We start from the raw sequence: 27,951 nt of genomic DNA, 5'->3' as shown, positions 1-27,951 counted from the left end.
CCCCAGGAGGGAAGAAGCAGACAGATTCTGTTGATCTAACAGATATGGAAACATGCTCCACGGAGGTAGAAGGTCACTCAGAATGGTAGAACTAGAATTAGAACCAATTCCTTGGACAAATTTTCCACCTAGGTAAGGCCAGAACTTGAATCAGCAGGTGTGTAGGTACCATGGAGAGTTCAGCGAGCCTTTTTGCCCCCTGAAATACCCTGCTCAGCTTTCCACTAGAAGAATAAGAGCTCTAGAGCTGGAAAGCACTTTTGAGGTCTTCTAGTCTGCCCCTTCCCCCGACCCCCTTCCATTTTTACAGAGGAAGAAACTGAGCTTCGGAGAGGATCGAGCTAACATCTATCAAGCATATAGTGTGTCCTTATAGATTCAAAGATAGGAAAGCCAAAAAAGGATAGAATGCTATCACCGAAGAGGACATGACCAACAAGGACAAATGCTGCAGAAAACGTCCAGAAGCAAATCTATTGAGAGACTGCTGGATTTAGTCATTAAAAAGCCACTGGAAACCTTGGAAAGAGAGTTTCAGTGCAGTGGTGGCAAAGGAAGGCAGCCTAGAGGGCCTGAGGAGAATGAGTGGCGAGGAGGAGGAGCCCTGATCTTCCCAGAGTTTGTTGAGGACGGAATGGGGTTCAGAGGGTAGGTACAATGGGATAAGACAGAAGAAGAGGAGAATGGGTCTGAGGATGAAAGGTGAGCTTCGAGCCAACTGCCGAAGAGACTAGGTCTACAGGGTTTTCACCACCCTCAAGTCACCTTTCTCCTTAAAAGGGGAGGATTTAGAAATGGGAGAGGTACAGGTCAAGGCATTTCTGTACAGAGGATGGGCAAAATGTACCCCCATCTCTGCAGCCTGAGACCTCTCGCTCTGGGGCTCGGGAGCTCTGGGTCCCCGGGAGTTCTTCATCCCCCCTCCCTTCCCCAGTGCCGGAGTGGGCCCAGCCCATTTCCTCAAACTGGCGGTGCCGCCGCGTGACAGGACTGAGGGCTGAGGGGAGAACGCAGCCCGCGGGCGAGCCAGGCGTGGGAGGAGAGCCGGTTCCGCATGCCCTGGGGCAGCGGGCGGGGCCGAGGCACAAGGTGCTGATTGAGGGGCCTGACGCAGGTGTGCTGCGGGGCGGGCGAAGCACACGCCCCGGCTCGCTTTACTACAACTTGGGGCCGTAGCCTGTGGGCCTGGGGGGATGGGGAGCCAGAGGAGCCCTCTCCCTCACCCGCCCCCAGCCTGGCCGCCTCTCTCCTGCTTGCTGCCCGCAGTCCCCGCCCGCTTGCCAGGGTCTTCCTATTTCGGGAGCCTGTCTCCCGGACTTTCTTTCCATCATGTGATTAGGAGGGCTATTTAAAGAGACAGCACTGGCAGGCGACTCAGAGCCGGGAACCTTTCTGCATCCTCTCTTCTCCCCCACCCGCCTGCGGTTTAGCCCAGCCCAGCCCAGCCCCTCTCTGCTCGGTGCAGCTCCGCGCGGCGCAGCCTAGCGGATCCGGACCCAGTGCCTCGCAGCGCATCCCCAGCCCAGCCTCGCCTCGCCTCCTCTAGCCACCATGGCAGATGCTTTCGTCGGCACCTGGAAGCTGATTGACAGCAAGAACTTCGATGACTACATGAAATCCATCGGTGAGCGGAGAGGGGGTGGCTGCAGGGCTCCTGCCGAGGGGAGGCTCCCGGCTCCTTCCTCCGGGGTTGTCTGGGACGTGGGATCAGGTCGAGAGAGGAGAGGCTGGGGCAGGCTGAAGGAGCAGCCCCAGCGGCAGAGGTTCCTAGGTCTCCTGAGAAGTCGGGATTCCTTGTAGGATAGGAGGGGATGTACCAAGGAATGGGATGGAGGAATCTGGGCTGCAGGACCGGGAGAAGGGAGATATGGGCTGCTGCAACATAGATGGCTGGATTGATGGGACCCCAGCTTTCCTCCATTGAACTCTGGGGCAGAGAGGACTTGTCTTGGTGTATTGGATGGGAGAGATACATAATTAGGGGGAAGGATGTGTGTTCATGGGTACATATAAGGGATATGTTTGGGGTCTAGGGAGGGGGAGGATGTGTACGGGATGTGTAGAGAAGGTGGGGTGTACTCTAGGGTGGGGATGCAGAGGGAATGTGACCAATGGCTGGCGGGTGTGTGTGTGTGTGTGTGTGTGTGTGTGTGTGTGTGTGTGTGTGTGTGTGTACGTACGAACGACAGGCGTGCCGAGTGTATGCATCTGTCCAACCGCGCTGTCGTTCTTACGCACTCATGCCTTGCTCTACAGGCTGGATTCGGGGGAAGGTTGTCCTTAAGAATCCCAGGCTTGTCTCTAAATCCAGACGCTCTCACAGGTCACCCAGAAAGGTTCTTGAGCACTGCTTCCATGCCTGACCTTGTCGGGTGGACTGCATGTGCCTGGGTTAATCATTGGCATCGAGTGCCTGCCGAAGAGGCACAGACATACAAATTTGCCAGCTATGTGTCTGTGCCACTGCCTGGCACCTCTCCCAGTGGGGGGTGAGGAAGGGGTTCCCAGGTATCCTTGTCGGTAGAGCCCGTGCTTGGGATAATAAGCAAGGTCAAGGCTGGTTGCCCACTGGGGAGAGAGGTGGGGAGGGGGAGCTGGGAGGAAGGAAGGATTCATGAGCTATGTATTTATGTACCAGTAATCCTCGGCTGTCTTCTAACTCACCCGTGAACTCCTCCCTCATGGGGTTTTCCTCAGGTTATGGAAGGCAGAGAATTCCATATTGTTCCATTTCATTCCATATTCCATAAAATTCCATATTATTCCAACTATATTTAATTTCCCTAGTTCTCAGCTGTAGGGAGACTTAGAACCTGACCTGGGGACATCAGAGGTCAAAGCCTAGAATGACCTTGGTTAGGGCCCTGGACTATTCAGCACCAAAGTGTGGAGTTTTCTGGAAGGGGAATAACCAATTTTAGCACCTTCTGTCTCTTCCCTTAACCCCCTCCTGAACTGGGAGCTCATCGATAGGGATTAAGGGTGGGGCTCCTTGTTATGCAAGACCTTTGTTCAGCCCTAGACCATAGGTGGGAAAGATCCACTGACCCATTCCTACAGGTCCTTCTCTCTGCTGAGGGGACCTGGCCCAGTGACCCAGAGATTCCCTCATCCAACCCTTCCCCTCACCTATGAACACATTAGGCCCTTTCTAGGACAAGATAACCATTCTTTGGTACTGAACATAGTGGGGTTGAAGGGAGACAGAAGTGAGGGGGCAAAGAATCCAGTCACTTCAGTTCCAATATGGGGGGTGTACCATCTCCTATTAGTCATGATTGACCCTCTGGAAAAAATAGAGCAGAATTCCCTACATTTCCCCTGTATATGCCTGGCTTTCCCAGTTGGTGGGAAAGGGGGCATTCTTCAAGCTCCTCAGATCCCACCTTTGGACAGCTCCCTGTGCTGGAGGGACAGGCTTCTTATCCAGCCCCCCTCTACCTTGGTGCAGATTAAGAAGGAGACCCCCTGATCCTCACCCTCCAAATCAATTGCTTTAATCTTCAGGTAGTGAGGGCTTTCAGTCTCTTCCTCCTGTTCACTGTATTTTGCCCCATCCAAGCCCAATCTGTGGCTGCTCAGACACCTCACTGGGCACAGGGCCTTCACAAAGCTGTAATGAGAAGACAGGCATGGTCCTGCATAACAGGCTCAGGACTCTCAGACTCAGATGCTCCATGGAGATGGAAAGTGGACTGGAAGGAAAAGAACAGGGAAAAGTGTCAATTCTCTGGAGATTTTCCAGAAGATGGAGTGCAGCTTTTAAAAAATGTCTTACAACTCAGATCTTCCTTTTCACAGGGAGCAATAAAGTGTCAAGTGTGCTTTTTGTGTGTGTATATGGGGGAAGATTCAGGTCTGGGATTTCATCACATTGGGAAATTCCTTTGTGGAAACTTCCTCATCATAAGACAGCTAGCATGTGCCAGAGGCAGGACACGGACCCACACCTTTCTGATTCTAAGGCCAGCCCTCTATTTACAAAGCTATTTTAGAGAGAGGGATTTTTTTTGTTTGTTTTTCAGGCAATTAGGGTTGAGTGACTTACTCAAGGTCACACAGCTAGTGTCTGAAGCCATATTTGAACTCAGATCATCCTAATTGCAGGATTGGTGCTCTATCCAGGGCATACCTAGCTGCCCCTAGGGAGTAGGAATTGAATTAAGGTTTGGAAAAAGGCAATTTGAGGCCTTGAATCCTCTAGTCCAGCACTCTCTGACAGGAACATGCTTATTTCAGAAGGCTCTCTAGGTCTCTGGGGTTCTTACCTCAGGTTTACAATAGAACTTCCTCCCCTTTGCCTGCCCAGTGACTCCAAAGCACACCCCGAGATCCTCAGCCCAAGTGCGCAGGACTAAACCCTCACTTCTCCTCACTCTGACTCCAGCGTTAGTCACACTGAATCTTTACAAAGTGGGGGCCCACATTCAGAGGCCCTTGACCTCCACCTGCTTTGTGTAGGATAGGGGAAGGAACATTGAACTAAGATTTAGGGCACCAGGCTTCTATTGCAAAGATCTGCCATGGTTTCATTGGGGGTATCACTTCTCCCACTAGACCTTAATGCCCCCTGCCTTTTCTGGATGGTCCTGGAGTCAGGAAGAACTGAGTTCGTATCTGGCCTCAGACACTCATTAGCTGTATGACCCTGAACAAGTCACTTAACCTGGCTGCCTCAGTTTCCACACCTGTAAAATGGTGATAATAACCACAGAGTTGCTCTGAGACTGAAAATGAGATATTAGTAAAGTGCTTAGCACATTGCCTAGCATAGTGCCTGCCACTTAAATACTACCTTGTCATCATTATTATTAATAGTAGTAATAAAATGAGGTTTGGCCAAGAAGCCCTCTCATGTTCCTTCTAGATCCCGAGTACAGTTTTCCAAGCTGAACCATATTGTAGGGGAAATTAAACACCATAAACTTCCTATCAGAAGCCCACTGTGCCCTCTGAAACATTGGAGAATAAAGAAAAGACTCGAGGGGTAGGGACTCCTATCCCTGAAGAAATACAACAGCTCACCTTGATCTGGGTAGTGCTTTATGGTTTGCAAATCACTTTCCTCATAACAGCCCCATGGGGAAGGTAGTACTAGAATGGTTAACCCCCTTTTATAGATAAGGAAGTGGAGGTTCTGGGACATTGTGCCTTTGGTCAGTCACACTGCTATTCAATGCCAGCCCTCTTTCCACTGTCAAGGGGAGAAACAAAACAGAAGGAGGAGGTGTCAGAGGTGTGTGTGTGTGTGTGTGTGTGTGTGTGTGTGTGTGTGTGTGTGTGTGTGTGTGTGTGTGTGTGTGTGTGTGTGTGTGTCTAAGTCTCTAGCTTTTCAAGAAACAAGAACCTTTTGTAGTAAAAGCTTTTCCACCAGGTAGTCAGCAGTTTGGGACTCTGGAGTCCTTTGAGTCTACAAACCCATTCTTGCCTCTGACACTAAACTAGGTGAGCTTCAGTGAGGCACTTAACCACATCATCAATCACATGGGAGGTTATGATGCCCACTCCACCTGTCTCACAAAGGTGTCTGTTACTAGGACCCACTGAGGCAGCGTGGTCCAATGCCTAGTGCTAGACTTGGGAATCAGGGAGACCTCGATTCAAATGTCAGTGGTGACACCTGATGACTGTGATGTGGGCCAGTCATTTAAGTTCTCCATCAGCTTCCTCATCTGTAAAATGAAGATGACACTTTTACTACCTACCTCACAGGGTTGTATGAGGCACAGATGATGGATATAAAGCATGTTCTATAAATGTTAGGTCTTATTATTATGAAGACCTTGCTTTGAAAAATTTAAAATCCTATGCCACTATTCTGACTCAACAGAAAGTACAATGACACTAGTCCTAGTCTACCAAATCGAGCTGGGGGCGCCTGCCTGGATTCATAAGCAGAGATCCCACTTTATCTAGCCATCTTGTCCCTTCGTCGTCCACTAGTAAAGGCAGGGAACACTGTGTGTGGGTGGGGTGAGGTGGCCCCAGCCTATGGTAATTAGAATGGATCTAGACTGCACCTCTGAGGGCCTCCTAGGAGTGAAGTTTGGGGGGTGGGGAGGATCTGCAGAAGTAGTAGTGGGAAGGCAGCTGCTCAGGAAACCAGGATGTTTTTGGTTGGGGGAGTTCCAGATACAGAACATTAGGGGAGCAATGCACAGTGCCTCCAGCTGGAAAGAGTGGGTACTTCACACCTATAGCTTGTACCTAGCTCTGACACTAATTGGGGTGTGTGCTCTTGGGGAAGCTGCTTAAGCATTCATGGACCTCTGGAATTTCATCTTTAAAATGGGGATAATACACTTCTGATCTTACTGATATGGTAAGGATTTTAAAAAAAGAGGGATATGGAAGTGTCTTCATGGAGTTGTAAAGAAGAGATTAAAGGGGCACAGACTGAGAGCTAGAAGAGGCTTCAGAGGATATCTAGTCCAATTCTCTCCATTTATGACTGAGGAATTTAGACCCAGGATGGTGAAGTATGCTGCCAAAAGTGATACAAGTAGCCTGTAGTCACAGGGTCAGGATTCAAACCCAAGTCCCTTGTTCTACTGATTATTCCTATTATTAGTGTTGGGTTAGTGTTATGGGACCACACCCCTCCCTACCTTCTCAATTTGGTTTTTGGTGAAGACTCAGAGAAGGTTAACCACCTCTCTACCCAAGGAGTTTCACATTCCTGCCACCATGATTAGAATTGGTGTCCAAAAATTTTAAGTCCAGCCTCTGCTGTGTAACCTAAGACAGGAGAGTGAGGGTTGCATTCTTTAGACCCCTTACCTTTTACCCAGGACTAAAAATGGGTAAAAAGCTACAGTTTCTTCCCGGCCCATGGCCTTGAATGCCCTTCAGGGAGACTGGAACCCTTTTCTTGCCTCACCAATCCCCCCTTCTTTTCCCACTCCTGCAGGGGTTGGCTTTGCCACAAGGCAGGTGGGCAACATGACCAAGCCCACCACCATCATCCAGATCAGTGGGGACACCATCACTCTCAAGACTCAGAGCACTTTCAAGAACACTGAGATCTCCTTCAAGCTAGGAGTAGAATTTGATGAGACAACAGCTGATGACAGGAAGGTCAAGGTAAGCCAGGCAGCCAGGACATGGCCAGGCATCTCTATTTCACCTGGCTCTCCAATGCTCAATCTTTGACTTCAAGCAGTCCTTCACAAGAAGGATCAATCCTTGGTTCCAGGAATTTATTTGGGAAAAGAGAAAAACAGGTGATGAAGTGCTATAAAGGAAAAAAGTTTTGGACTCAAATCAGAGCAGAAGACCCTGCTCCAGTTCACTTACCAGCTGTGTGACTTTAAACAAGTCACTTGCTCCTAAGCTTGTTCCTCATCTGTAAAATGGGCATAAATAATAAGCCTGGCCTGCCTACTTTACAGGGACTATGTGAATAATATATAGAAAAGAATTGTAACTGAAACATGCCACAGAAATGTGAGGGGGCCCAGCCTGGGAAATGACTTCCATAGAGGACCAGGAGAAACTTTGGGTCCCAGGGTTAGCAGGAAGCCAGGATCCTTTTTCGTTTGCTCCCATCTACCTGGTACTTGCTATGGTAGGCAGCTTAGGTGACTTCAGGCAATCCATTAAACCTCTTTGAGTCAGGAGTTGGAAGGGGAAGTTTGGCATGCTACTGAAGAGAACTCAGGACCCCTAGTTAGCCAGGCACCCAGCTCAGACTTCTAAGGTGGATACCTTTCTGTGGTCTAGCCAAGCTTGGCTGCTGTCCCCTTTCTCCACCATGCCTGGCCATTGACCTTGAGAAACTATTTCCAACCATGTCAGCTGATGGGCAAGAACTGCAAGGTCCCAGAGAGGGTGTCCTTCAAGTCTCTCTGGATGACCTTGGCATGCCAACCCTATTCCCCCTCCAGGTCTTTGCCAACCTGCAGCTGTAAAGTAGGGGCTTGCTCAAGTACTTTGGAGGTTTTTGGGGAGGGTTGGGCCTCCTCTACTTCTGGGGGGCTATCCAGTGACAACTGTCTTTTATCACTTCCCCTTTGTCCATCCAGCCCTGAGCCCTTCCTTTCAGCTGCCTCTGAGAAAGAAAGGAGCAGAAATTGATCTCACCTTGTACAGAAAGGGAAGCTGATGACTAGATGGGAAGGGGCGTTCTCCAAGGTCCCAGGATGTACATGGCAGCATTAGGGAGTGAATAAGCTCCATTTCTATAGTGTTGTGGCTTACTGAGCACTTTCCCCGCCATACCCTGGGAAGTACCTATTGACCCCATTTTACAGATTAGGAAACTGAAGTTCACAGAGACTATGTGATATGCTCCAGGTCACTCAGAGCCTGACCTTTGACTCCCAATAGGTCTCCCAACTCCTAGTCTCACATTTCCCCGTCCCTAACAGGGTTGCAGTTCCAGCTTATACACCCCCATCCAGGAACGGGCCTGGAAGTGAAATCTCCCCCCTGTTGTGGGCAACATTCTTGGAAAGTCCTAGAGTGGACAAAACCCACAGTTGTGGGTGGCAGTTCTGCCTTTGCTCTTTGAGCCTGTCCAGCCCCTCATCCAGTGCTGTGAGCCCAAATAAAATAGACCCAAGACATCCATGTCCTATGGAGAGCAATGGTGGGGAACATCCACCCCAAGCCCACTTCACCATCTAGGTGGAGGTAAGTCATTTAATTGCTTCCCTCAGTTTCCTCAACTGTAAAATGAGGATAATCATAATAGCATCTACTTCCCAGGGATGTCATGAGGCTCAAATCAGATATTAAGCACACAGTAGGTGCTTAATAAGTGCTTCTTCCCTTCTCTAACTGGCTGCCTCCCAAGGGGACCTGGTTTTGAGTTCTGGATCTGTCCTGGATCTTAGGCACTCATTTCCTCTGAGGCCATACAAACACAAGTGGGGCTAGGTTAGTGCTAATATCTCTGCCAGTCTTAAATCTCATCCCGTGACTGCTTTCTACCTTCTCTTCACAGTCTCTCGTCACACTGGATGGAGGTAAACTTGTCCACGTCCAGAAGTGGGACGGACAGGAGACCACACTCGTTCGGGAGCTCCAGGATGGCAAGCTCATTCTGGTAAGCCAAGAGGGGAAAGAGGACCCCCTTCTCTAGCAATAGACACAGCTTTTTTTCAGAGAGGTTTGTTCACAGAGTGCTCAGATATCTGAAATCAGGACACAACAGGTTTTTCTCCATTGTACAAATGAGGCCCAGAGAAGGGGTTTGCCCCTACCTCTTGGGGCTGCATTCTTTCCATTGGCTGGAGTGCCCAGAGAAGGGCAACTGGGAAGGTGAGAGACTCAAAACCTTTTCATGAGGAATGATCAGACAAATTAGGGAAGTTAGCCTGGAGAAAACCTAAAGGAGACATTTCAGTCTTCCATGCTGAAGGATTGACTTTACTCTGCTTGGCCCTAGAGGGTAGGATCTAGACCAGGAATTGAAAACCAGAGGCAGATCTCTGTTCCACAAGTGTAGGGACTCAATCTGTGATGTCCTTGACACAGGGAACTCAAACAAGTCATGCTCTCCCAATGCAGGAAGGGAGGGTGGTACCTTCTGTGCAGCTCTGTCTTAGAGAGCTGTCTGGAGCCTGGAGAAAATATATGACTTGCTCATGGCAAAGGAGAAACTTGAACCCAGCTTTTCCTGGTCATAGCACAGTTGCTTTTCTCCATTCATTTCAATCAACAAAAGACGGAATTTCTCAACAACAGAGCTATCCCAAAATGGAATGGGCCATCCCAGAAGCTGTGGTCACTTAGGTGGGAATGTTGTAGAGGGAGCCATGCTTCAGAGAAGGGGGAGACTCAATGAGCTCTACCGTTTCTCCCATTTACCGAGTCCATGAAACAGGGCCTGGTTAGAGCCCAGACTTGGGGGATGCTCTGCTGGAGAAGACTCTCAGCTTGTTACAAATGAACCCGATAAGATTCTCAGGGGTTCCACAAATACACAAAAAACAAGGCAAACATCCCCTTCTCCTTGTGCCAGGAAGGAAAGCCAATGCCTGAAACCTACCCACCCATCACTGCTGGGAATACCCATTGATCAGAGTAATTGAGGCCCACTCAATTGTGGCCCTTATGGTCACCTCATTCACATCTCCCCAAACTGGGGCAGAGCTCTCTGATCCTGGTGGCTTGGTGGGACTTCACCTTCCTCACTCCAGTCCAGTGGCAGGGATAGTGCAGTCTTGCAGGTTGGCCCTGTAGGTAACTTAGGACTGCCTCACTGGGCACTCCCAGTATCAAATTAGTTGTGCCTCAGGACATAAGTGGGCAAAGGAGCTGTTTCCTGGGGTGGAGTGGACAATCTTCAGCATCTGAAGATTTTTTAGCTAAGTATGTCTGGTTGATTACGTTTCTACTATGGGAGGTGAGGAATGCTGTTTCTGCTCAAAGAAGGGGGAAAGGAATCTTCCCCATTTTCAAAGGGACTTGGGACTTTCAAGGCTGGTGCTCTGGCCTTGGATCTACTCCCTTAAGGAAGTGGGTAGGGGGTAGGGAGGAGAGAAGAGCTGGATAGAATGGGGCCAGTCCCTCCCCAAGAGGACAGATGCTCCCTTCCTTGAGCTAGAGAAGCCCAGCATTCCATCACCTTCCCCAACATTCTTAACAACGCTCTTTCCTTCCAGACACTAACCCATGGCAGTGCAGTCTGCGTTAGGACCTACGAGAAGGAGGCATCTTGAGGCTGGCCCACATAGTCACCTGTTCTGCCAACGGCTACCACTGAACTCACCACCAGATTGCCTCATTTCCCACCCGTCCCCCTCCCCACCCCAGTGTTTTGTACCAATTGACTCTGGTCAAGGAATCCTCCAGAAATGGAAACCATGGTGCTGTCCTGGTCCTAGTTGAAGCGCATTCTGTATTTTTTTTTTTAAACTGCCTCTGACACCTAGTCCCAAGTCAATAAAGCAGATCCCAGTCAGTCCCTCAGACTCAGCAGCTGCTTTACTGCTTTTGCTGTTGGGGGGGTTTCCTACGAGCATGGCCTGGAGTAGCCAAAGAGGCTGCTGGGTCTGAGTCAGCCCTTGGCCACACTGGTCACAAGTTAAGCGCAAGTGGCAATGATTCCAAGTCTGACGCAGCTGGAGCAGGCCCAAGGAGTAAAGCACTCTTCTCCCTTGTACATATCTACAACCCTTCCCTTTCCTTCACTGCTTACCCCTTCTACACCTCATCAACCCTTTTAAGTCTCTAATCTCACTGAATCAGAGGGGGATGGACCCTCCACACTACATCCCCAACAAAGGAGGGTCTGAAGACACACCTGTCCAAGCAGCCCAATGTACTCTGGGATAGTGAGGAAGCTCTTCCTTACATTGACCTGTAGTCTGCTCACCATCAAACAATCCACCCATTGGTCCAGAGAGGAATCACATTCCCCCTGAGGTTTCTCTTTCACATTGGGTTATGCCAGGATAAATAAACTAGTGGTTTCTCAGGCTCAGCTACAGCCCTTCTGTCAGATCTCTAATCCTCAGCACAGAACACTCATGGCTGGGCCTGGCTTTCCTGAGTCCCTTAGCCTTTTATTTCACTGGTGAGCACTTGTGATTCTCAGGACAACAGTGATGAAGAGAAATGACTAGAGGTTGTGGCTTCTGCCCTGACTCCATAGGGATGTGTTAACAGAAGGCTCTGAGCTCATCCATGTCCATTGGGCAATGCTTATGCAGGATATGGGGGGAGGGATGGGAGGGCACAGGCCCTACTTAGGAGTTTTAACTCTGGTTTTCATTAAACCATTCCTATGCACTGAAAGACTCACTCCTGTCATCTTCCCTATCCCTCCACATACAAAGGAAACCTACCATGCACCTCCAGAGAATGGAAGTTGTTTGCTAATTAAAAGGGAACTGTGTTATTAAACTAAAAGGTTGGGGGATCCCACAAAGGCTGGCTGTGGGACAGGGACCTGATAAAACTGACTCCCTCTCTGAGGGAAGCCTCCAAAATAAACACAGGGAAGGACCAGCATCTAGCAGGGCAGAGCCTGTAAATGACCCAGATATTGAGGTTAAAGCAAGGAAATTTCAGAAGTTGCTAAGTTGTTTTTTTTTTGTTTGTTTGTTTTTTAAGAAAACTATCCTTCATAAAAACCTTCATAAATTGTTTCTTGGGGTATTTTGGAGATTTGGTTTCATGATCTTGCCTAGGCTATGAGTGCAGCAGCCACTCATGGGCCCAATCCAACTACTGATAAACAGCACAGGAGTTGTGACCTTCCTCATTTCCAACCTGAGTAGGGTCCCTCCCTCTTCCTTAGGCAGCCTGGTAGCCCAGGGGTTCCTCACACTGGTACCTGACTTAGTGTGAATACTCAATTGGCTGCGGCCCTCTTGCAGCTCAGAACTCCAGAGATCATGAAATTTACCAGTCTCAGCCTCCCTAAAAGCAGAGACTATATGGGGTATGGATCAAGACAGCCAGACCATCAAGTGTTAAAACATCAAGCCAAAGGTTCTAGTGCTGGCAGTGGAGGGAAAGGAAATTAGGAAACCATGGCCCTCAGCCAATTGCCCCACCATCAGTGTTAGTGCTGAACAATAGCCCTGTGTGTGACAGCATCATTTCTCTGGTTTAATGACCTAAGGGGATGAGACCACAAGCTCTGAACTCTTGCAAACAATTTCTTCCCAGAATCTGGCCAAGCCGGTGCTGTCTGTCCTTCTGTTGTTGAGGAAACTGCCCTGCCTGGTGCCAGAGAAGAGGCCCTCAGAGGCTCACTGACCAGCTTGGGCTGAAGGTTGGCTATCTGTGCTCCTGCCTCTCTGCAGCAGTATCCATGGCCAGGGGTACACAGCTAGCCTCAAAGCTGGAGGCTGGGCCAGAGGAACTGGACATACCACTAGACAAAGTGTTAGCTTCAGGGGTTAACAAGGCTTGCTGGGCCAGGAAGGCCAGTGACAGGGGCTGCCTGGAGGCCTATGTGGAGGCAGGGGCGGCAGGGCACACTTGGCAGAGTCTAGAGCCAGGGCCCTCGTGAAGGCGGCTCTGCAGGAGGGGAGAGAGTTCACCCTTCATTCCTGGCTCTTTTTCCTGTGCTTTTTTTTCTTTTTCCTGCTGTCCTTTGCCACGTGTCTTGACTTCTTGCTGGCTGTTTGACCCTCGCTACTGTCAGAGTCAGAGCTGCTGGATGAGGATGCCTTCTTGCTCTTGTGTTTCTTTTTCTTTTTCTTTTCCTGGTTAGAGGGGATGGACAGAAGACAGACAATAAAATTCTCTGCAGAGACTGGCCATACCTTTAAAGATCATTTGTGTGAATAAGAAGAGTTTAGGTTTCTGCTGACTTGCAGTTTACAGAGTACTTTATGTTACCTCACCTGATCTCGACAACATTCCTAGGAGGTTGGTTAGGGCAGGTTTTATCCCCAGTTTATAGAAGGGTAAACTAGTTGATGCTCAGAGAGGTTAAATGGCTTGAAAATGGTCGAGCCACAGCTTGGAAGAAGGTCTTCTCATTTCACAGCCAGCGTAGTTTCTACTGTGTCATACATCACTTGGTTTCCCAGCACCAAAGTCAAGAGTCAGGAGAGGTGTGCAAGGTGTGCAGCTGCCCCAAACATGCCACATGGTGGGAGAGAGGCTACAGTGACTTTTTATAAATGTACAATTTTAATGCCAGAAAATTCAGCTGTTTGTGGCCTGGAGAGATTTATGATGGAATAAGTGAAGTTGAAAAGGGTGCCCTGAAAAGTCAAAGCCTGAGGGTGTAACAATAACAGTTGGGTTAGCAGATGAGAAGAGGAGGAGGAGGAGGAGGGGAAGGGGGGAAAGGAGGATGAGGAAGAGGAAAGGAAGGAGGAGGAGGAGGAGGAGGAAGAAGATGGTAGTTTTCAACCCTGCTGAGAAGAGGACAAATGTCCTGCCCTTGCTACGATCAGGCCATCCAGAGGCCCCAGGATGCACCACCACCAGCCCTTATTCACCCTTGTGTTCTTCCCCTTCCCTCCTCCTCTTCCCCCTCTCCTTCCTTCTCTGGGTGTGGGATGCAGCATGGATGGTCAGATGCTTTCCTTTCTTTTTTATTCTTCATTACAACGCAGCTATGTATTTAACCAGGATCTGTGAGTCAGTTTATCCCCCAAATCCTCAGGATCCTGAATGGGAAGAGGAGTCTTAGGACTAAAGTCACTCCCCTGGGCCTAGAAAAGTACAGGCTAAATCTCTTCTCTCACTGGCATCTCATTATTGAGGAAAGTCAGGTTGCTGTGGGTATGAGGGCAATGCAACATACTGATCAAAGCCCGGGAAGGAGGTTAAATGAAAATGTTTACTGTGCACTGAACAGTCCCACGAGGTTGGGGCAATGGGGCTGGAGGGGTAGCCCTTGGCAATCTGGCAGCACATATCTGGGCTGGGACAGAAAGTGAGGACAGCCAAGTCTGACACTTTGACTTCCTGGGTAACTTCTTCCTAGAACACTGGAAAGTGAACACCTTGTGGAAGTGGGGCTCAATGAGGTTCCAGGGGTCACCCCTTTGGCGGGTCCCCCTGAACAAGTGAGCAAGTCAAAGTGTAGGGATGGATGGGAAAGATTTTCCAAGCAGGGAATCATCCTTCATGGAGTGGAAGCTGCCACATGACAGGAGGATGGGAGGAGAGGCAAAATGCTCAGGAACTGGGAACAAGGGAAGAAGATGCCTGTGAAAGCAAACTGTCTCTGGGCTTCTACTCTGCAGCAGAGGCCTGATTGAACATAGACAAGGCAGCCCTCCACTAGGAGGAGGTGTTTTTACAAGGTTTGGCAAAGATGGAGAACAAAGAACAGTGACTTCAAATGCACTACCATCCTAGAAGGCTGAAAAAAAAAACCATAAAAATTGAAAAAGGGAAAGCAGAGGGAGAGCTTATTGTCTGGCTACCCAACAACCGCAGTACTTTAACACAGAATGCAATCAAAGGTGAAGAGTTAAAATGACTCCCTGGCTGGTGATGGGAGGAGGAAGGAGGAAGCAGAGGAGGAGGAAGAGGGGAAGGAAGAGATCAAGCCATTGCCCAAAAGCTTCCACAAAGGCATTCCAGGAAAAGAAGAAAGTCAGTGAAAGGAAAGTAGTGGGGAGCCCAAAGTCTGACCTTCGGGTTGACCTCTGCTTCTTATACTTTTACAATTTCTGAGAAAGGCTGCCGCAATGTGAAAAGACCTGCACCTGGCTTATCACTAAACCTCTGATTCTGAGTGGGAAAAGGGACTTCAGCTAGCTCTAGCCTAGAAAGGTAGTGGCTAAATATTTTAACAATGATTTATGGGTTTAGGAAAACAGAGTAGGGTTAGCTTCTAGCTAGGATCTGCCTGTAAGTCAACAGCTCACCACCACATGAAACCCAGTCAGGGCCAGAACCCAAGGGAAAGGCCCATCAAAGAACTATTTACTGAGGTTTGAGTGTGAGACAGAGGTTTATAATCCAGTTGGAGAGATTAATATACAACACAAGTGGTGTCAAATATATGGTTCCATCCCTTTCCTCTGCTCACATGCACCTCTTCTCCCCACCGGGAGGACAAGGCCCACCACTCCTATGGAGGGCCCTCTATCTCATTTGTCCCACATCTTTCTCAATCTTGAGCCCAAACCCCTGCAAAGTTGATTAGATTGTGGGACAAACCTGGCTTTGACAAGAGGCTGATTTAGGGAAAGGTGGCTTCAGTGTGATCTACTTTGGAAGCTAATCTCTAAAAAAAGCTGACTCATTAGGTAGCTGGGTGGTTCAGCGGATAGAGCCCTGGGCCAGAAGTTAGGAAGACATGAGTTCAAATCCAGCTTCAAGCACTTACTTATTAGCTGTGTGACCCTGGGTAAATTACTTAGCCTCTGTTTGCCTCAGTTTCCTCAACTACAAAAAATGAGGACAGTAATAGTACCTACCTCCCAGGGATTTTGTGAAATCCAATGAGATAACATTTGTTGTAGGTGCTTAATAATTGCTTGTTCCTTCCCTCTCCTCCCACAGGATAATTAGGGAGAGAGAACAATGCCACCATGTGCTTATATTTCTATGGGAAAGTCCACAGCCATAAGACACCTATTAGATAACCTAGGCCAGCCTGTCCCTAAATAATATCCTCTCTAAAGTATTCCCCACAAGAGATCATAAGGCGAGACAGTACAATGGAGACTTTCTTGTCTAAGACCTCTGGAAGACAGAGCTCAGCCTGGAGGCCAAAGCAATGGGGATGTGGTTCTTAGCGCCTCTGGATGGCAGGGTGGCCCTAGACCAGTGGCATAAATCTTTGTGAATTCCTAGGTGTGGGTATTCCTGGATGCAGAGCACAAGGTTCTGTTTCAGAGTTGAGAAATGCACCACTTGTCAAGAATACCTTCCTAGGACTGCATCTCTCCTAAGTTGACAGACACACAGTATGAGTCTGGGCCCATCCTCAAATCCTTGGCTTGAGTTCCACTAACATGTATTTTGAAGGGCCCCTCCAGCCAAAATGAAGCATTGGAGTAGGGCCTACTGCCACCATTTCCCTGCTCAGTGAATTCATAGAGATGGAGAAATCGAGGGTGCACTCTTCCTTTTCAAGGAACAGAAAAGGAAGTGAGGGGCGAAACCAGAGATCCATGTACAGTATCTCTCCAGAGATCACAGGACCATAGATTCAGAGCTGGAAAGGACCTCAGTAATCTAATTCTAGTCCAACACCTTCATTTTACAGATGAGGAAATTAAGACCTAGTAAGTGGAAGTGATTGATTCCAGGTCACAAACATCTTAGAGCAGGAATGTGAACCTTGGTCCTCTGACCTCAAACAGAGTTCTTTGTACCATCTCACAGGACCCTAGATCTAGAGTCAAAAGGGACCTTGGGGGCCCTCTGGTTCAACCCCTCATTTTGCAGATGAGGAAACAGAGGCTCAGAGAGATGCAATAACTTACCCAAGGTCACACAGTTCTGTGTCAGAGGTAGGACTTGAACCAAGGCCCTCATCCCACCCTCCTCATTGCCTCCTTTACTGCTTGTCAATGTTGATTGACTTGTACATCACACTGTTTTTCTCTGGCTGGGCTTCAGGCTGAACATGGACGAGAAGCCATTATGGAGTGGTAATCATTTACTCTCCCCACAGTTAGGCCTAGGTATTTCTGGCATCATAGAGAAAGTATTGCTTGTATTGCTAGTATTAAACTGTGATGACCCTTCGGGCAAAAGGTTCTAAAGCATAGCCCTCTCATCTACAACTGGATGCCCACAGTCACCCAGGCTCCCTGATGCCTGCCTTCACATCGTGGCCATTCTATTCTATTCCCTCAATCTCCAACCCCACTGCCCCTAGCTCAGGCTCTCATTCCCAGTGGGTCTTCAGTCTCTTCTTCCACTCTTTGTCACACACTTCTCTGATCATGAAATTCTCCTGGAAAAGCTTCCAATGTTTCCCCAATGACAAGTCAATTCGACAACCATCTGTTAGAAGCCCCTGGTGCTAGTCTGTCTCTGCTTCTGTGTATTTAGAGTGGAAACAATTGAGTTTCAGATAGGTATGGTGACTTTCCCAAGGTCACACAGCTGCTAAGCATCTGAGACTGTATTTGAACTCATACTATGCCACCTAGCTTCCTCATTTCAAAGGGGCTCTCTCCACTGCACAGCAGTCCTTTCACTGCCTGACTTTCCATTAAAGTCCCCAGAGCATCTGCTCTAAGCCTTCTCTTCTGAAGCCTCCCAAAGCGGCATCTCTCCATCCCTCCCAGAGGAGGACCCGACCTTACATTTAACCAGAATCAAGGCCATTCGTTTAGCACACACTCCTCTTCTCAGTTGCACAATATAAACCCCCATTTGTGTGTGGGGCAGGGGAGATGTATTTCAAGCTCTTCACCACCTGGCTGTAGCCTACTTTTCCAGGTTATGCTCCACATACTATTCCCCTTAACCCCAAGCTGGCTGACTTCATTTTCCACACAAGATATTCCATCTCCTGACTCTGTGCCTTTGCCCTGGCTATTTCCTAGTCCTGGGATGCTCTCAGCTCTCACCTCTGCCTTTTGGAAACTCCTGCTCCCTTCAAAGCTCAAATCAAGTGCCATTTTCTTCAGGGGCAGCTAGGTGGCATAGTAGAGCTCCAGCCCTGGAGTCAGGGGGACCTGAGTTCAAATTTGACCTCAGATACTTGACAATTACTAGCTGTGTGACCCTGGGCAAGTCACTTACCCCTGACTGCCTCACCAAAAAAAAAAAAAAAATGTTGGCTGGTTGTTCTTTATACTCTACCATGCTTCAGTCACAAGATGCTGGCTGCCCCTTCCTGGCCACCTTCTCCAGGGCCCCTTCTTCCACACTCCTCACTGCTGCTTGCAGATCCTCTCTCTGTTGCCTTCCCTCAACAACCTCATTTCCTCTGAAGCTCACATATCCAGATCCTCATCACAGCCATCTGCTAAACCATAGTTGATTCTTTCTGAAGGCATTCAGTACCTGGCTCATAGCCTTCTCCTCCATCAAAATCCCTGCCAGCTTCTTTGAGCATTTCAACACATGCTGATGTCCCCTCAAATAACTTTCAATTCATGGACCTCTTCAGCTGCCATGACCTAAACTTTCATACCACCTCAAACACGCAGACATGGTCAAGGCTCTACTGCCAGGATCCAGAGCTCTGAGATTATTCTCTGATCACAATCTCCTTTCCTTCTCTCTCCTACCTCACTTCTTCCAAGCCTACTAAGTCATCCTCACTATAATGTCTAGTCACCCCATCCCTCCCTGTATTCTTCTAGCTTTCCTCTCTTTACAATCTTGATCTAGTTAACTAGTTCAATTATATATCCCCTTGAATTCCTTGCCCCTTTTATCTATCATTACTCGTAGCTCATCAAGCTATAACCCTGGGTTACCCCAAGGACTGCCTTTTCTGATCCTACACTCAACTCTGCTGACTGGGCCCACTACAGATTTACGTTACATATAATCTGAACTGGGCCCTCACCATTGCACAGCAGGCCTTTTCTTTTTCGGACTGTCTCTCTGGGGGACTTTCTGAAGTGACTATTCCAAACCTTCTCTATAGTCTCCAAGCCTCTTACATGGCTTCTTCTTCACTTTCACATGGCAGAACACCTTGTCTCTTTCTTAGTGATGAAACTGAAGCAATTCATTATAAACTCACCTCAAAGCCTCTCTCTATCATCCTCCATTCTCTCCATTACTCCAGTCTGAAGAAGAGGCAAGCCTTCTCCTTGCCAAGGCTGAACTCTACTTGTGAGCCTTTCGTCCTCCCCTCTACTATCTCCTTCAGAGCTTACCACTTCAGTCATTACTTTCTTTCTGACATCTTCCATTTCTACCTACAGGCTCTTCCCATGCTACCTCAAAGTATGCCCAGGCTTCCCTGGCCTTCATTTAACACTGCCTTCTCCTCAACCTCACATTCTATGTTTCTTTTCCTTTCATGGCTACTTGAGAAGATGTCATCTCCGCTCCTTGCCTTCAGTTTGTCACCTCCCATCCATCATTCACCCCCTTGTAATCTGGCTTCCAAACTCACCAACCAAATTAAATTGTTCGCTCCAAGGTTCTGAAATTCAACTTTACTTTTAGTTTTTAATTTTCTTCTTCTTCATTCTTCTTTCTCATTCACAAGAAAACCCAAACCCATTATAAATGTGTATAGACAAGTAAAATACTTCCCATGTTAGCCCCCCACCCCTGCCTCCCTATGCTTCAATCTGCCCCTCCCTATCTAGACGTGATGAGTCTTCTGGAGCTCTGGCTAGTTCCACAGTGTTGACCAGAACTAAGACTTTTCAGGTTGTTTACCAATAATCTCTTAACTGTTCCAAGTCTGATGCTATCACACTCCTGCTCACAAAGGCTCACTACTATCTCTAGGAGAATGTTAACATATTCCCTTGGTTTTTAAAGCTCATCATAGTCAAGCTCCAACCCCTCCATCCAGACTAATTTCACAATTGTTCCCTTCCCTATTCTATTCCATCCAGAGTGGACAACTGGCCATTGAGGCACTGTCCTTCCCCCTTCTCCTCCCATCTGTCCATGGCTTCTCTGGAGTCATCCTCCATGACTAAGCTCCTGCTTAAAGGTGTCCCTCCAAATGGGCTCTGGCCTGGCTCCTCTTCCCTTTTCTCTGGGGGACAGAATCAGCTCCCATAGGTTCAATTATTATCGCTAGACAGATGAATCCCAAGTCTGTGTGTCAGCCCTAATATTTCTCTGGCACTCCAGTCTCATATCCCCAACTGCCTAACATGTATCCCCACAAGGAAATCTCACAGACATCTCAAACTCAACATGTCCAAAAGACAAGTTGTTATCCTCTCCCTCTTAAAACTGCCCCTTCTTCCAATTTCTCTATTTAATTCTGTTTAGGGCATCACCACCAGTCCAGTTACCCAGGTGCACAACCTCAGAGCTACCCTCCACTTTCTCCTGTCTCTCATGCCCGACTTTGACCCGGGGACAAGTCCGGTGGGTTCTCCCTCCATGACTTCTCTTTCTTAGAGGATCCCTTCTCTGCCCTATCATATCAGCTTCTCTGGCTTCCTTAAAATCCCAATTAAAATCCTATTTTCTACAGGAAGTATTTCCCAATCCCTTTTAATCCTAGTGCCTTCTGTCGGTTGATTATTTCTTCTGTATCTGGTAGGTAGTTTAGCTGCATATAATTGGTTTATGTTATCTCCCCCATTTGGATTATAAAATCCCTGAGGGCAGAGACTCTCTATTGCCTCTTTTTGTATCCCCGGTCATAGCACAATGCCTGGCACATAGTAGGCGCTTAATATATGTTTACTGACCAACAAATCACAGTAGCAATGGTGCAGTGTAAAGTAAATGTGAATCAAAGACATTTTGTTCAGAAGTCTGCTTGGCTACTTAGTGCCAGTGTGACCTCAGGCAAGTGACTAACCTTTTTGTGCTTCTGTTTCTATACCTATTAAACAAGAAGGCTGGACTGGATGTCCTCTAAGGTCTTTCTGAGCCCTGACTAGGATCCCTAGTTAAGGGATTACTGCAAAAATTTCCTAATCCATCCTCTTGCTCCCAGGCTGTCTTCTATAACCCATCCAGCCTAGAGCTGTGAAAGTCCTCCCCTTAAGGCACACATTGGACCACTTCACCCTGGCTCAGGAAACCCCTGAGGCACCGTTTTGCCTCTAGGACAAACCACAAAGCCATCCGTTTATCCTTTAAGGCCCTCCCAGCCCCTGAGCAGTTAATTTGCTAATTTGTCTCTTTCCTGCCCTCCAAATTCCATCCTCACTCGCCTTCTAGGAGGTTCTCTCGGTCACTTCTACATTTTTGTCCAGATGATTCCCCAGGCTCAAGATACTGTCTCTTAACATTCTTAAATGACTTTAAGGCTCATCTTGGGTGCCAAGTCCTATGCAACCCCTTTTGAATCTTTGGAATTCTCTTTCTCCTCCAGATATTATCAGAATAGGCTACGTTTCCCAGAATATAAGCTCTTTGAAGGGAGGGGCTGGTTTTTGTTGTCATCTTCGTATTTCTAATGCCTAGCACATAAAAGGCACGAGATTCATTTCTACTGATTTGAATTACTGACAATAACATGTCTATTAAGCTGAATCTTCCTCTTCCTTCTCCTATCCTTATATTAATTGAGAGAGTAGATACTAGTTCTATGAATGTACTTGGCCAATTCTGTCAGAAGGAGTTTAGATAAAACACATCTGAATGATAAGGATAAGTATTATCAAGCTTCTAATAGGTTCCCCACAAAAATGCAGAGCATTTCTGCAAACCTCCTAGAGCTACTGGTGGTTCTGCTAGCAGGAATAAAGACTGTAAGGTAAGGGAAGGCCTCTGAGGGCCATCTAAGGCTGGATCAGTGTATTAGCTCTTATGGGACCAGAAAAGGTGGTCACCAGCTGCTACAGCCTCACTGACAAGAGGATAATGTTCCACCTGGAACATCGGTCCAGCCTCCATCTTGCAAAGAGCCCTTTCTTTGAGCCTCCAAAGAGTCAGCCTATAAAGCTGCAGCAAAATATTGAGGACAGTACCTGGGCCTAAGGACGTTAGGTTCCACACTAGGGGAATGGATAGAGGCCATTGGGAAGAGAATAAAGGTGGAAGGGAAGGTGGAAATTATATAAATCCCATCTCCCAGTTTTATAAGTGGACAGCTAGGTGGCCCTGTGTATACAGTGTTGGGCCTGGAGTTAGAAAGACCATGTCATCTTCCTGAGTTCAAATTTAACCTCATACACTTACTAGACCCTGGGCAAGTCATTTAACCCTGTTTGCCTCAGTTCCCCATCTGTCAAATGAGCTGGAGAAGGAAATGGCAAACCACTTCAGTATCTCTGCCAAGAGAATCCTAAAATAGGATCATGAAGAGTCAAACACAACTGAAATGACTAAACAACAACAACAATTTTAGAAGTAGAAACCAGGGTCCAGAGAGGGTCATTAATTTGTCCAAGATCACCCAATTCATCAATGGTAGAGCTAAACCCAGAACTTGAATCTTCCAATTTCTAGTTCAATGCTTTCATTGCTTTTATGAAATCTAAGTTCCCAGGGATGGGTGATTATTGTTTTTTTAAAATATCCTCCCAATAGGACAGTCTCAACTTTTCTATTCCATAAGCGAGAAGGCCCATTTACTCTGGGCTGTAACAGAAGGGCCTCCTGCTGGGCTCCAGTGTGTCCTGCCTGACCTGTCCGGCAGTAACTTATGGAGACAGGAAGGCAGCACTCACCTTCTTTCTCTTCCGGGAAGTACTTTCTGTTGGTATAGACTTCTCTCCCTCAGTTCCTGCTGCACCTGCTTCTTCTTCTTCCTCCTCAGGTACCAGGCTATATTTGGTGCCTCCTGGTTGCATGAAACAGTCCTTGGTGAAATGACCTGTGGGAAAGGCGGGAAAGGCAGAAGATGAAGCTGGCCAATCCCTCCCTGCTTTGGTTGGCAGGCGAGTCTTTCCTGGGAGCCCTGGAGAAGGACACATTCAGGAGAGGAAATCAAAAGCAATGGTATGCTTGATGGAACGGATCCTAGACTTCTTGTAATTTGAAGCCTGAGCAAACTGGGCAGGGAGACTGAGCTGCTTTGATTTTGAAAAAGGCAAGAGCCATTTGGATGGAGGCATCTCTGTCCTTCCATTAGCACCGGGGCTTATTAATTTTTAAAGCAGTCTTTTTGAACTTACTCCTGGCAACAGAAGGCTACAAGGGACTGTGAGATATCTCTGCTGAGGAAGCTGGGGGTAGGCAGGGCTCCCTTGGATATCAGGTCATGGCTGTATTTAGCCACTAGGCCAGGAAGAGAAGACCCTAACCCTATCACTGGAGGACAAAAAAGGGGTCACTAAACAGCCTGGTTATCTCCTCCGTTATGGCATGGTTGGACCTAATTCTGCTTCCCGTTGTTCCACCCTGCCTCCTTGGCATGCCTGTTTTTCCTCTTGTTCTGAGTCTGACAGTGGCACTTTGACACATGACAGCATTGTGTCCTACACAGGATAGCCATGTGCACTAGATGAAAGGGTTTCTGCATGCCCTCTACTACTCCCCTGGGGAGCAGCCAAGCTCCCAAAGTCACATGGAATCCAGTCAGAGCAAGTCAGTAATATCAACTAAAACAACAGGGACTGTCATGGGGTACTTTGGGGGTTTAGTAAATTCCTGTGTGGAATGGCTTGGATCCCTACTTAAATTAATTTACTCAAAGGCCTCTCAAAGTGATGATAGAAATATTTAATTACTAAATTCTCGAGAATCGGGAAATTCCTGTACCAGTTCACCTGGAGCAGGAAAAAGCCGAAGACAAAGAAAAAGCAGTGATTTATATAGACCCTAATGCAAGTCCCCCCCCCCCCACTGACCATTATTCTCATTAGCTGAGAATATGATCTTACATTCTAGACACGAAATCTAACCAATCCCTTTCGAAATGAAGACACTGAAAGAATTAGGCAAACTTTATCCAATCATTGAGACCCTAATGTACTACACAGTTTTCTATCCTTAAATGGAATTATTCTGTTCTAAAAATATAATAACCTTGAGCCTCTCAGTCTTACCTCACCCCTGGGAGAAGAATTACAATCTGAGAAGTCTTCACTAAACCTATCCCACTCATTCCCAAGGGGACCATGGATAGATTTTTGGGGGAGGTCCGTGAAGTTGGATGGAAAGAAATATTTGCCAACCTCTAACTGAAATGTAGCATTTCCTTTAATTACAAAATCCCATTCCCCCCAAACCCAAACAAAGATAGAATAAACCATTTTTTCTGAGGAGAGGATCCATAGGCATTTCTAGACTCTCAAAGAGCTCCATGACATACAAAAACAGCTAAGATACACAGAAAGGAGAACTAGCCTCAGAGCTGGAGACCCAGATTCAAGTCCCAATTTGGCCATTGGCTTGCTGTGTGAGTTTGGTCAAGTCATTGGATATCTAGGACTACGAATTTCCTCATCTGCACAATAAGGAAACAATATTTGGTCTACCACCCTCGCAGGATCATTACAGGCTCATGCACATACACACACACACATGTGTATTTTTACCAGACACAGGAGGTCATCACTACAGGGAATGGCCAGTGAAGAGCTCCCTCCCTCAGAGGAGGAAGGCTTTTCTGTACCTTATGTCCTTGGAGGCTTCCTAAGGCACTGACAGGTAGACCAGAGTCATAGAGCCAGTTTGTAGCACAAGTGGGTTTGGACCTACAGCTCTTCCTGACTCCAAAGTCACATGAGTTATTATTATTCTCCACATGAGTTATTATTATTACTTAGAATGAAAATGCAACATGAGATTTCCTCTGATCTGATCCAGGTTTATACTCCCTCTGAAGAGGCCAAAGGATCTTCTCTCTGAGGTCAGTTTTCCCTTCTTGGAGCTGACATTGTATTACTAGGGACTTCTGAAGTCACAAGTTCAAGTTGGGCCAAAAAAATTTGCCATTAGTCACAAGAAAAGTCAAAGGCAGCAGGAAAAGAATAGCTGAGAGGGATAAGTGCTTGTAGAAGAAAGGTAGAAGGAGTGGCAAATTCAAATTAATTAAAGGTTAGAAATTGGAAGAGTATCTCATTATAAAGCCAACATGGACACTGAGGTACTCCCTCACAGTCATCAGATTGGCTAACATGAAAGAAAAAGAAAATGACAAACACTGGAGGGGCTGTGGGAAAACAGGAACACTAATATACTGTTGGTGGAGTTGTGAACTGATCCAACCATTCTGGAAAGCAATTTGGAATTCTGCCCAAAGGGCTATAAAACCCTTTGACTCAGCAACACTACTGCTAGGTCTGTATCCCAGAACAATCAAAGAGAAAGGAAAAGAATGCACGTGTACAAGAATATTTATAGCAGCTCTTTTTGTGGTGGCAAAGACTTGGAAATGGAGGGGATGTTCATCAGTTGGGGAATGGCTGAACAAGATGTGGCATATGACTGTGGTGGAATAGTATTGCGCTACAAGAAATATGAGCAGGACGCTCTTAGAAAAACCTGGAAAGACTTAGACGAACTGATGCAAAGTGAAGTGACTAGAACCAGGAGAACACCATATACAGCAACAGCAACACTGCAGGATGATCACCTGTAAAAGGCAATTCCAAAGGACCAGTAATGAAAACTGCTACCCACCTCCAGAGAGAGAGCTGATGAAACCTGAGAGCAGACTGAAGTGTAACTTTCACATTTTATTTTTCTTGCCATTTTTTTGAGGGGGGGTAACATGGCTAATATGGAAATATGTTTCATGTGACTTCATATGTATTGAAGTCATATTGTTTGCCTTTTAGTGAGTGTGGGAGAAGTTGGAGGAAGGGAGAAAATTTGGAACTCAAAATAAAAAAATGAATGTTGAAATAAATAAAGCCAACAAGGGAAGACAAGGATATGAACATATCTCTTAAATATGTGTGTAAAATTAGAGGAAATCTGAGAAAATGAGTCAGACAGAAATAATGGCATTCTTGATATAAGAAACTGTGTTTAGAGCCTGGAATTTCAAGAGTTTAAGAAAAAAGTGAAGAATAAAGGGTTTTCTTGGCTCTTGGAGAAGACTTACAAGCACAATTATATTAAGGTCTCTTGGTTTCTATAGAAGGACAATAATAGCCCTTTGGGAAACAAATACAGTCAATGATCACAACCTGATCCAGGGTCATAGAAACTCTGGAGAACACTGAGGCTTATTCACCCTGGGAAGTACATGAACAGCCTATTAGAAGGGGAAACCAGGCAAGACCTGGAGGAGCCAGCCACTAGCCAAAGACAGCAGCTAAGGTTTACCAGAACTTACCTCACAGCATCGCTGTCCAATAAGAAGTAAAAAAGGATGGTATAGTTTTACAAAGGAGGAAACTGAACTTCAAGAGAGGGGGCAGAGCAATGATTCTGAGGAAAGTGACAGACCGGTAAGAGTGACAGTTAAGGCAAGAGAGGGTAGGTGTTTGGAGAGGGAAAGAGAGAGAGAGAGAGAGAGAGAGAGATGGGAAGAGGAAGAGGGGAGAAATGGGAAGGGGTGGAGAAAGACACCCACAGAGGAGGCTGAGACAGAGATACAGAGAGTGAGAGAGACAGGAGAGGGAGGAGAGGGAGAGACAGAGAAAAGAGACACAGAGGAGAAACAGATACAGACAGAGAGGGAGGGAGGGAGAGAGAGAGAGGTAGAGAAAAGGAAAGAGAGAGACAGAGAGACAGACAGAAGAACAAAAAGAGACAGAGGTAGCAGAGAGAAGAGACAGGCAAAGACAGACAAAGAGAGGGAGGGAGAAAGAGAAAGTGAAAGAGAGAGGAGAGAGAGACAGAGAGAGGGGGACAGGTAGGGAGAGAGGAAATAAAAAGACAGAGGAGGCAGAAAGAGACAGAAGCAGAGACAGATAGAGGGAGGGAGAAAGAGAGTGAGAGAGATAGGAGAGGAAAACAGAAAGAGGGAAAGGGGGGGAGACAGAGTCAGAGAGGGAGAGAGGAAAGGGAGGAGAGAGAACAGATAAAGAGCAGAGAGAGAAAAGATCCACAGAGAAACAGAGACACAGAGAGGAGGGAGGAAAGGAGAGGAGAGAGGGTAGTGAGAAGAGGGGGTGTGAGGTGTGGAGGAACATAAGCCCCCCTACCTCTGCAGCCACACTTCTTGCAGGTCGTGTTCAGGACAGCCTCAAGGGTAATCTTCTGCCCTGTGTAGTCCTTGAAGGACCTCTTCCGCCTCTCTTCTTGGCTGAAATGAAGCAGGATCCACATTTATTGTGGTTTTCTCAAGAGAATGAGTTGGAAACAGGTTTTGTGAATTCTAGTCTCCCTTTGCTACCAGTTTGATGGTAAAAGGCAACAGGTAAAAGGTAAAAGGGGCAACAGGACCCAATCTGCCAAGACCTAAGAGGTCAGCACATCACGAATGGAACAGTCTACCAAAATAACAGATGGCAGAGGGAGGCCTTGTAGGAGGTGGAGGTGATGAGCTTCCTAACATGGAACCTCCCAAAGACAGAATGGCACTGGCCCCAGTGGCCTCATCTGACCTCTCCTTTACTGTGAGCGATGGCCTTAAGTGGGATTCCTGAGCCACCCTCAGGCCCAGGGCATCTTAGCATAGGAGGCACATATCACAGTGAAATGTAGGCAAAAATCATTATCTGTGATACAAAACTACTTGTTTTGGTTTCAATCAAGTGTTTGAATAAAGAACAAAGTTTTTTGTAATTCGTTTTTTGGTAAAGAAACCTGAAGCTCTAAAAAACAATGAAAGAGGATTTTGGCAAGGTCTCTTACTTAGCTGTGCCCTCAAACCCTCTGCTCAGCATTCTGCTTCAGATCGCCTCAGATTCTTGTCTTCGGCTCTGGGAGACAGACTGATAAAGGAATGAGGTCAGATGTCTGGTTTGGGCTCATAGGAAATAATTCTCTCAAAAGAAATGGTAAAGCCTAGTTCACTCTCTGAATACAAACTTGAGGATCAAGCATAATTCCCAGGTCTCTACATGGGTAACTGATTTACATTTCTCTGGCCTCTGTTCCAACTAA

General features: G+C 47.2%; 2 protein-coding genes across 13 annotated transcripts in view; one reads left to right on the top strand and one right to left on the bottom strand.

The window, feature by feature from the left end:
* The first annotated feature begins 1,079 nt into the window (after positions 1 to 1,079).
* Positions 1,080 to 10,912, top strand: FABP3 (fatty acid binding protein 3). The gene is made up of 4 exons (XM_072609676.1): positions 1,080 to 1,624; positions 6,911 to 7,083; positions 8,948 to 9,049; positions 10,611 to 10,912. Exons 1-4 carry the CDS (start codon positions 1,552 to 1,554, stop codon positions 10,665 to 10,667), a joined length of 405 nt encoding a protein of 134 aa, XP_072465777.1. The 5' UTR covers positions 1,080 to 1,551; the 3' UTR covers positions 10,668 to 10,912.
* Positions 3,482 to 27,951, bottom strand: part of ZCCHC17 (zinc finger CCHC-type containing 17) — a 52,379-nt gene continuing 27,909 nt past the window's right edge. For 8 of the 12 annotated variants that reach the window (XM_072609666.1, XM_072609665.1, XM_072609674.1 and 5 more), the window contains 3 exons: positions 27,048 to 27,148; positions 22,674 to 22,819; positions 12,542 to 13,166 (listed from right to left, as the gene is read on the bottom strand). In XM_072609666.1, coding sequence (XP_072465767.1) covers positions 13,005 to 13,166; positions 22,674 to 22,819; positions 27,048 to 27,148 — 409 coding nt within the window. In that variant the 3' untranslated portion in view covers positions 12,542 to 13,004. Of the gene's footprint in view, positions 3,696 to 12,541; positions 13,167 to 22,673; positions 22,820 to 27,047; positions 27,149 to 27,951 lie in introns of those variants that run through there. The other 4 variants (XM_072609671.1, XM_072609670.1, XM_072609669.1 and 1 more) reach the window with 1 other exon arrangement.

Source organism: Notamacropus eugenii, chromosome 5 (assembly GCF_028372415.1).
Source record: "Notamacropus eugenii isolate mMacEug1 chromosome 5, mMacEug1.pri_v2, whole genome shotgun sequence".
Classification (NCBI taxonomy): domain Eukaryota; kingdom Metazoa; phylum Chordata; class Mammalia; order Diprotodontia; family Macropodidae; genus Notamacropus; species Notamacropus eugenii.
The sequence above is the reverse complement of the archived record's forward strand: the minus strand, read 5'-3'. Positions and strand labels throughout refer to the sequence as shown.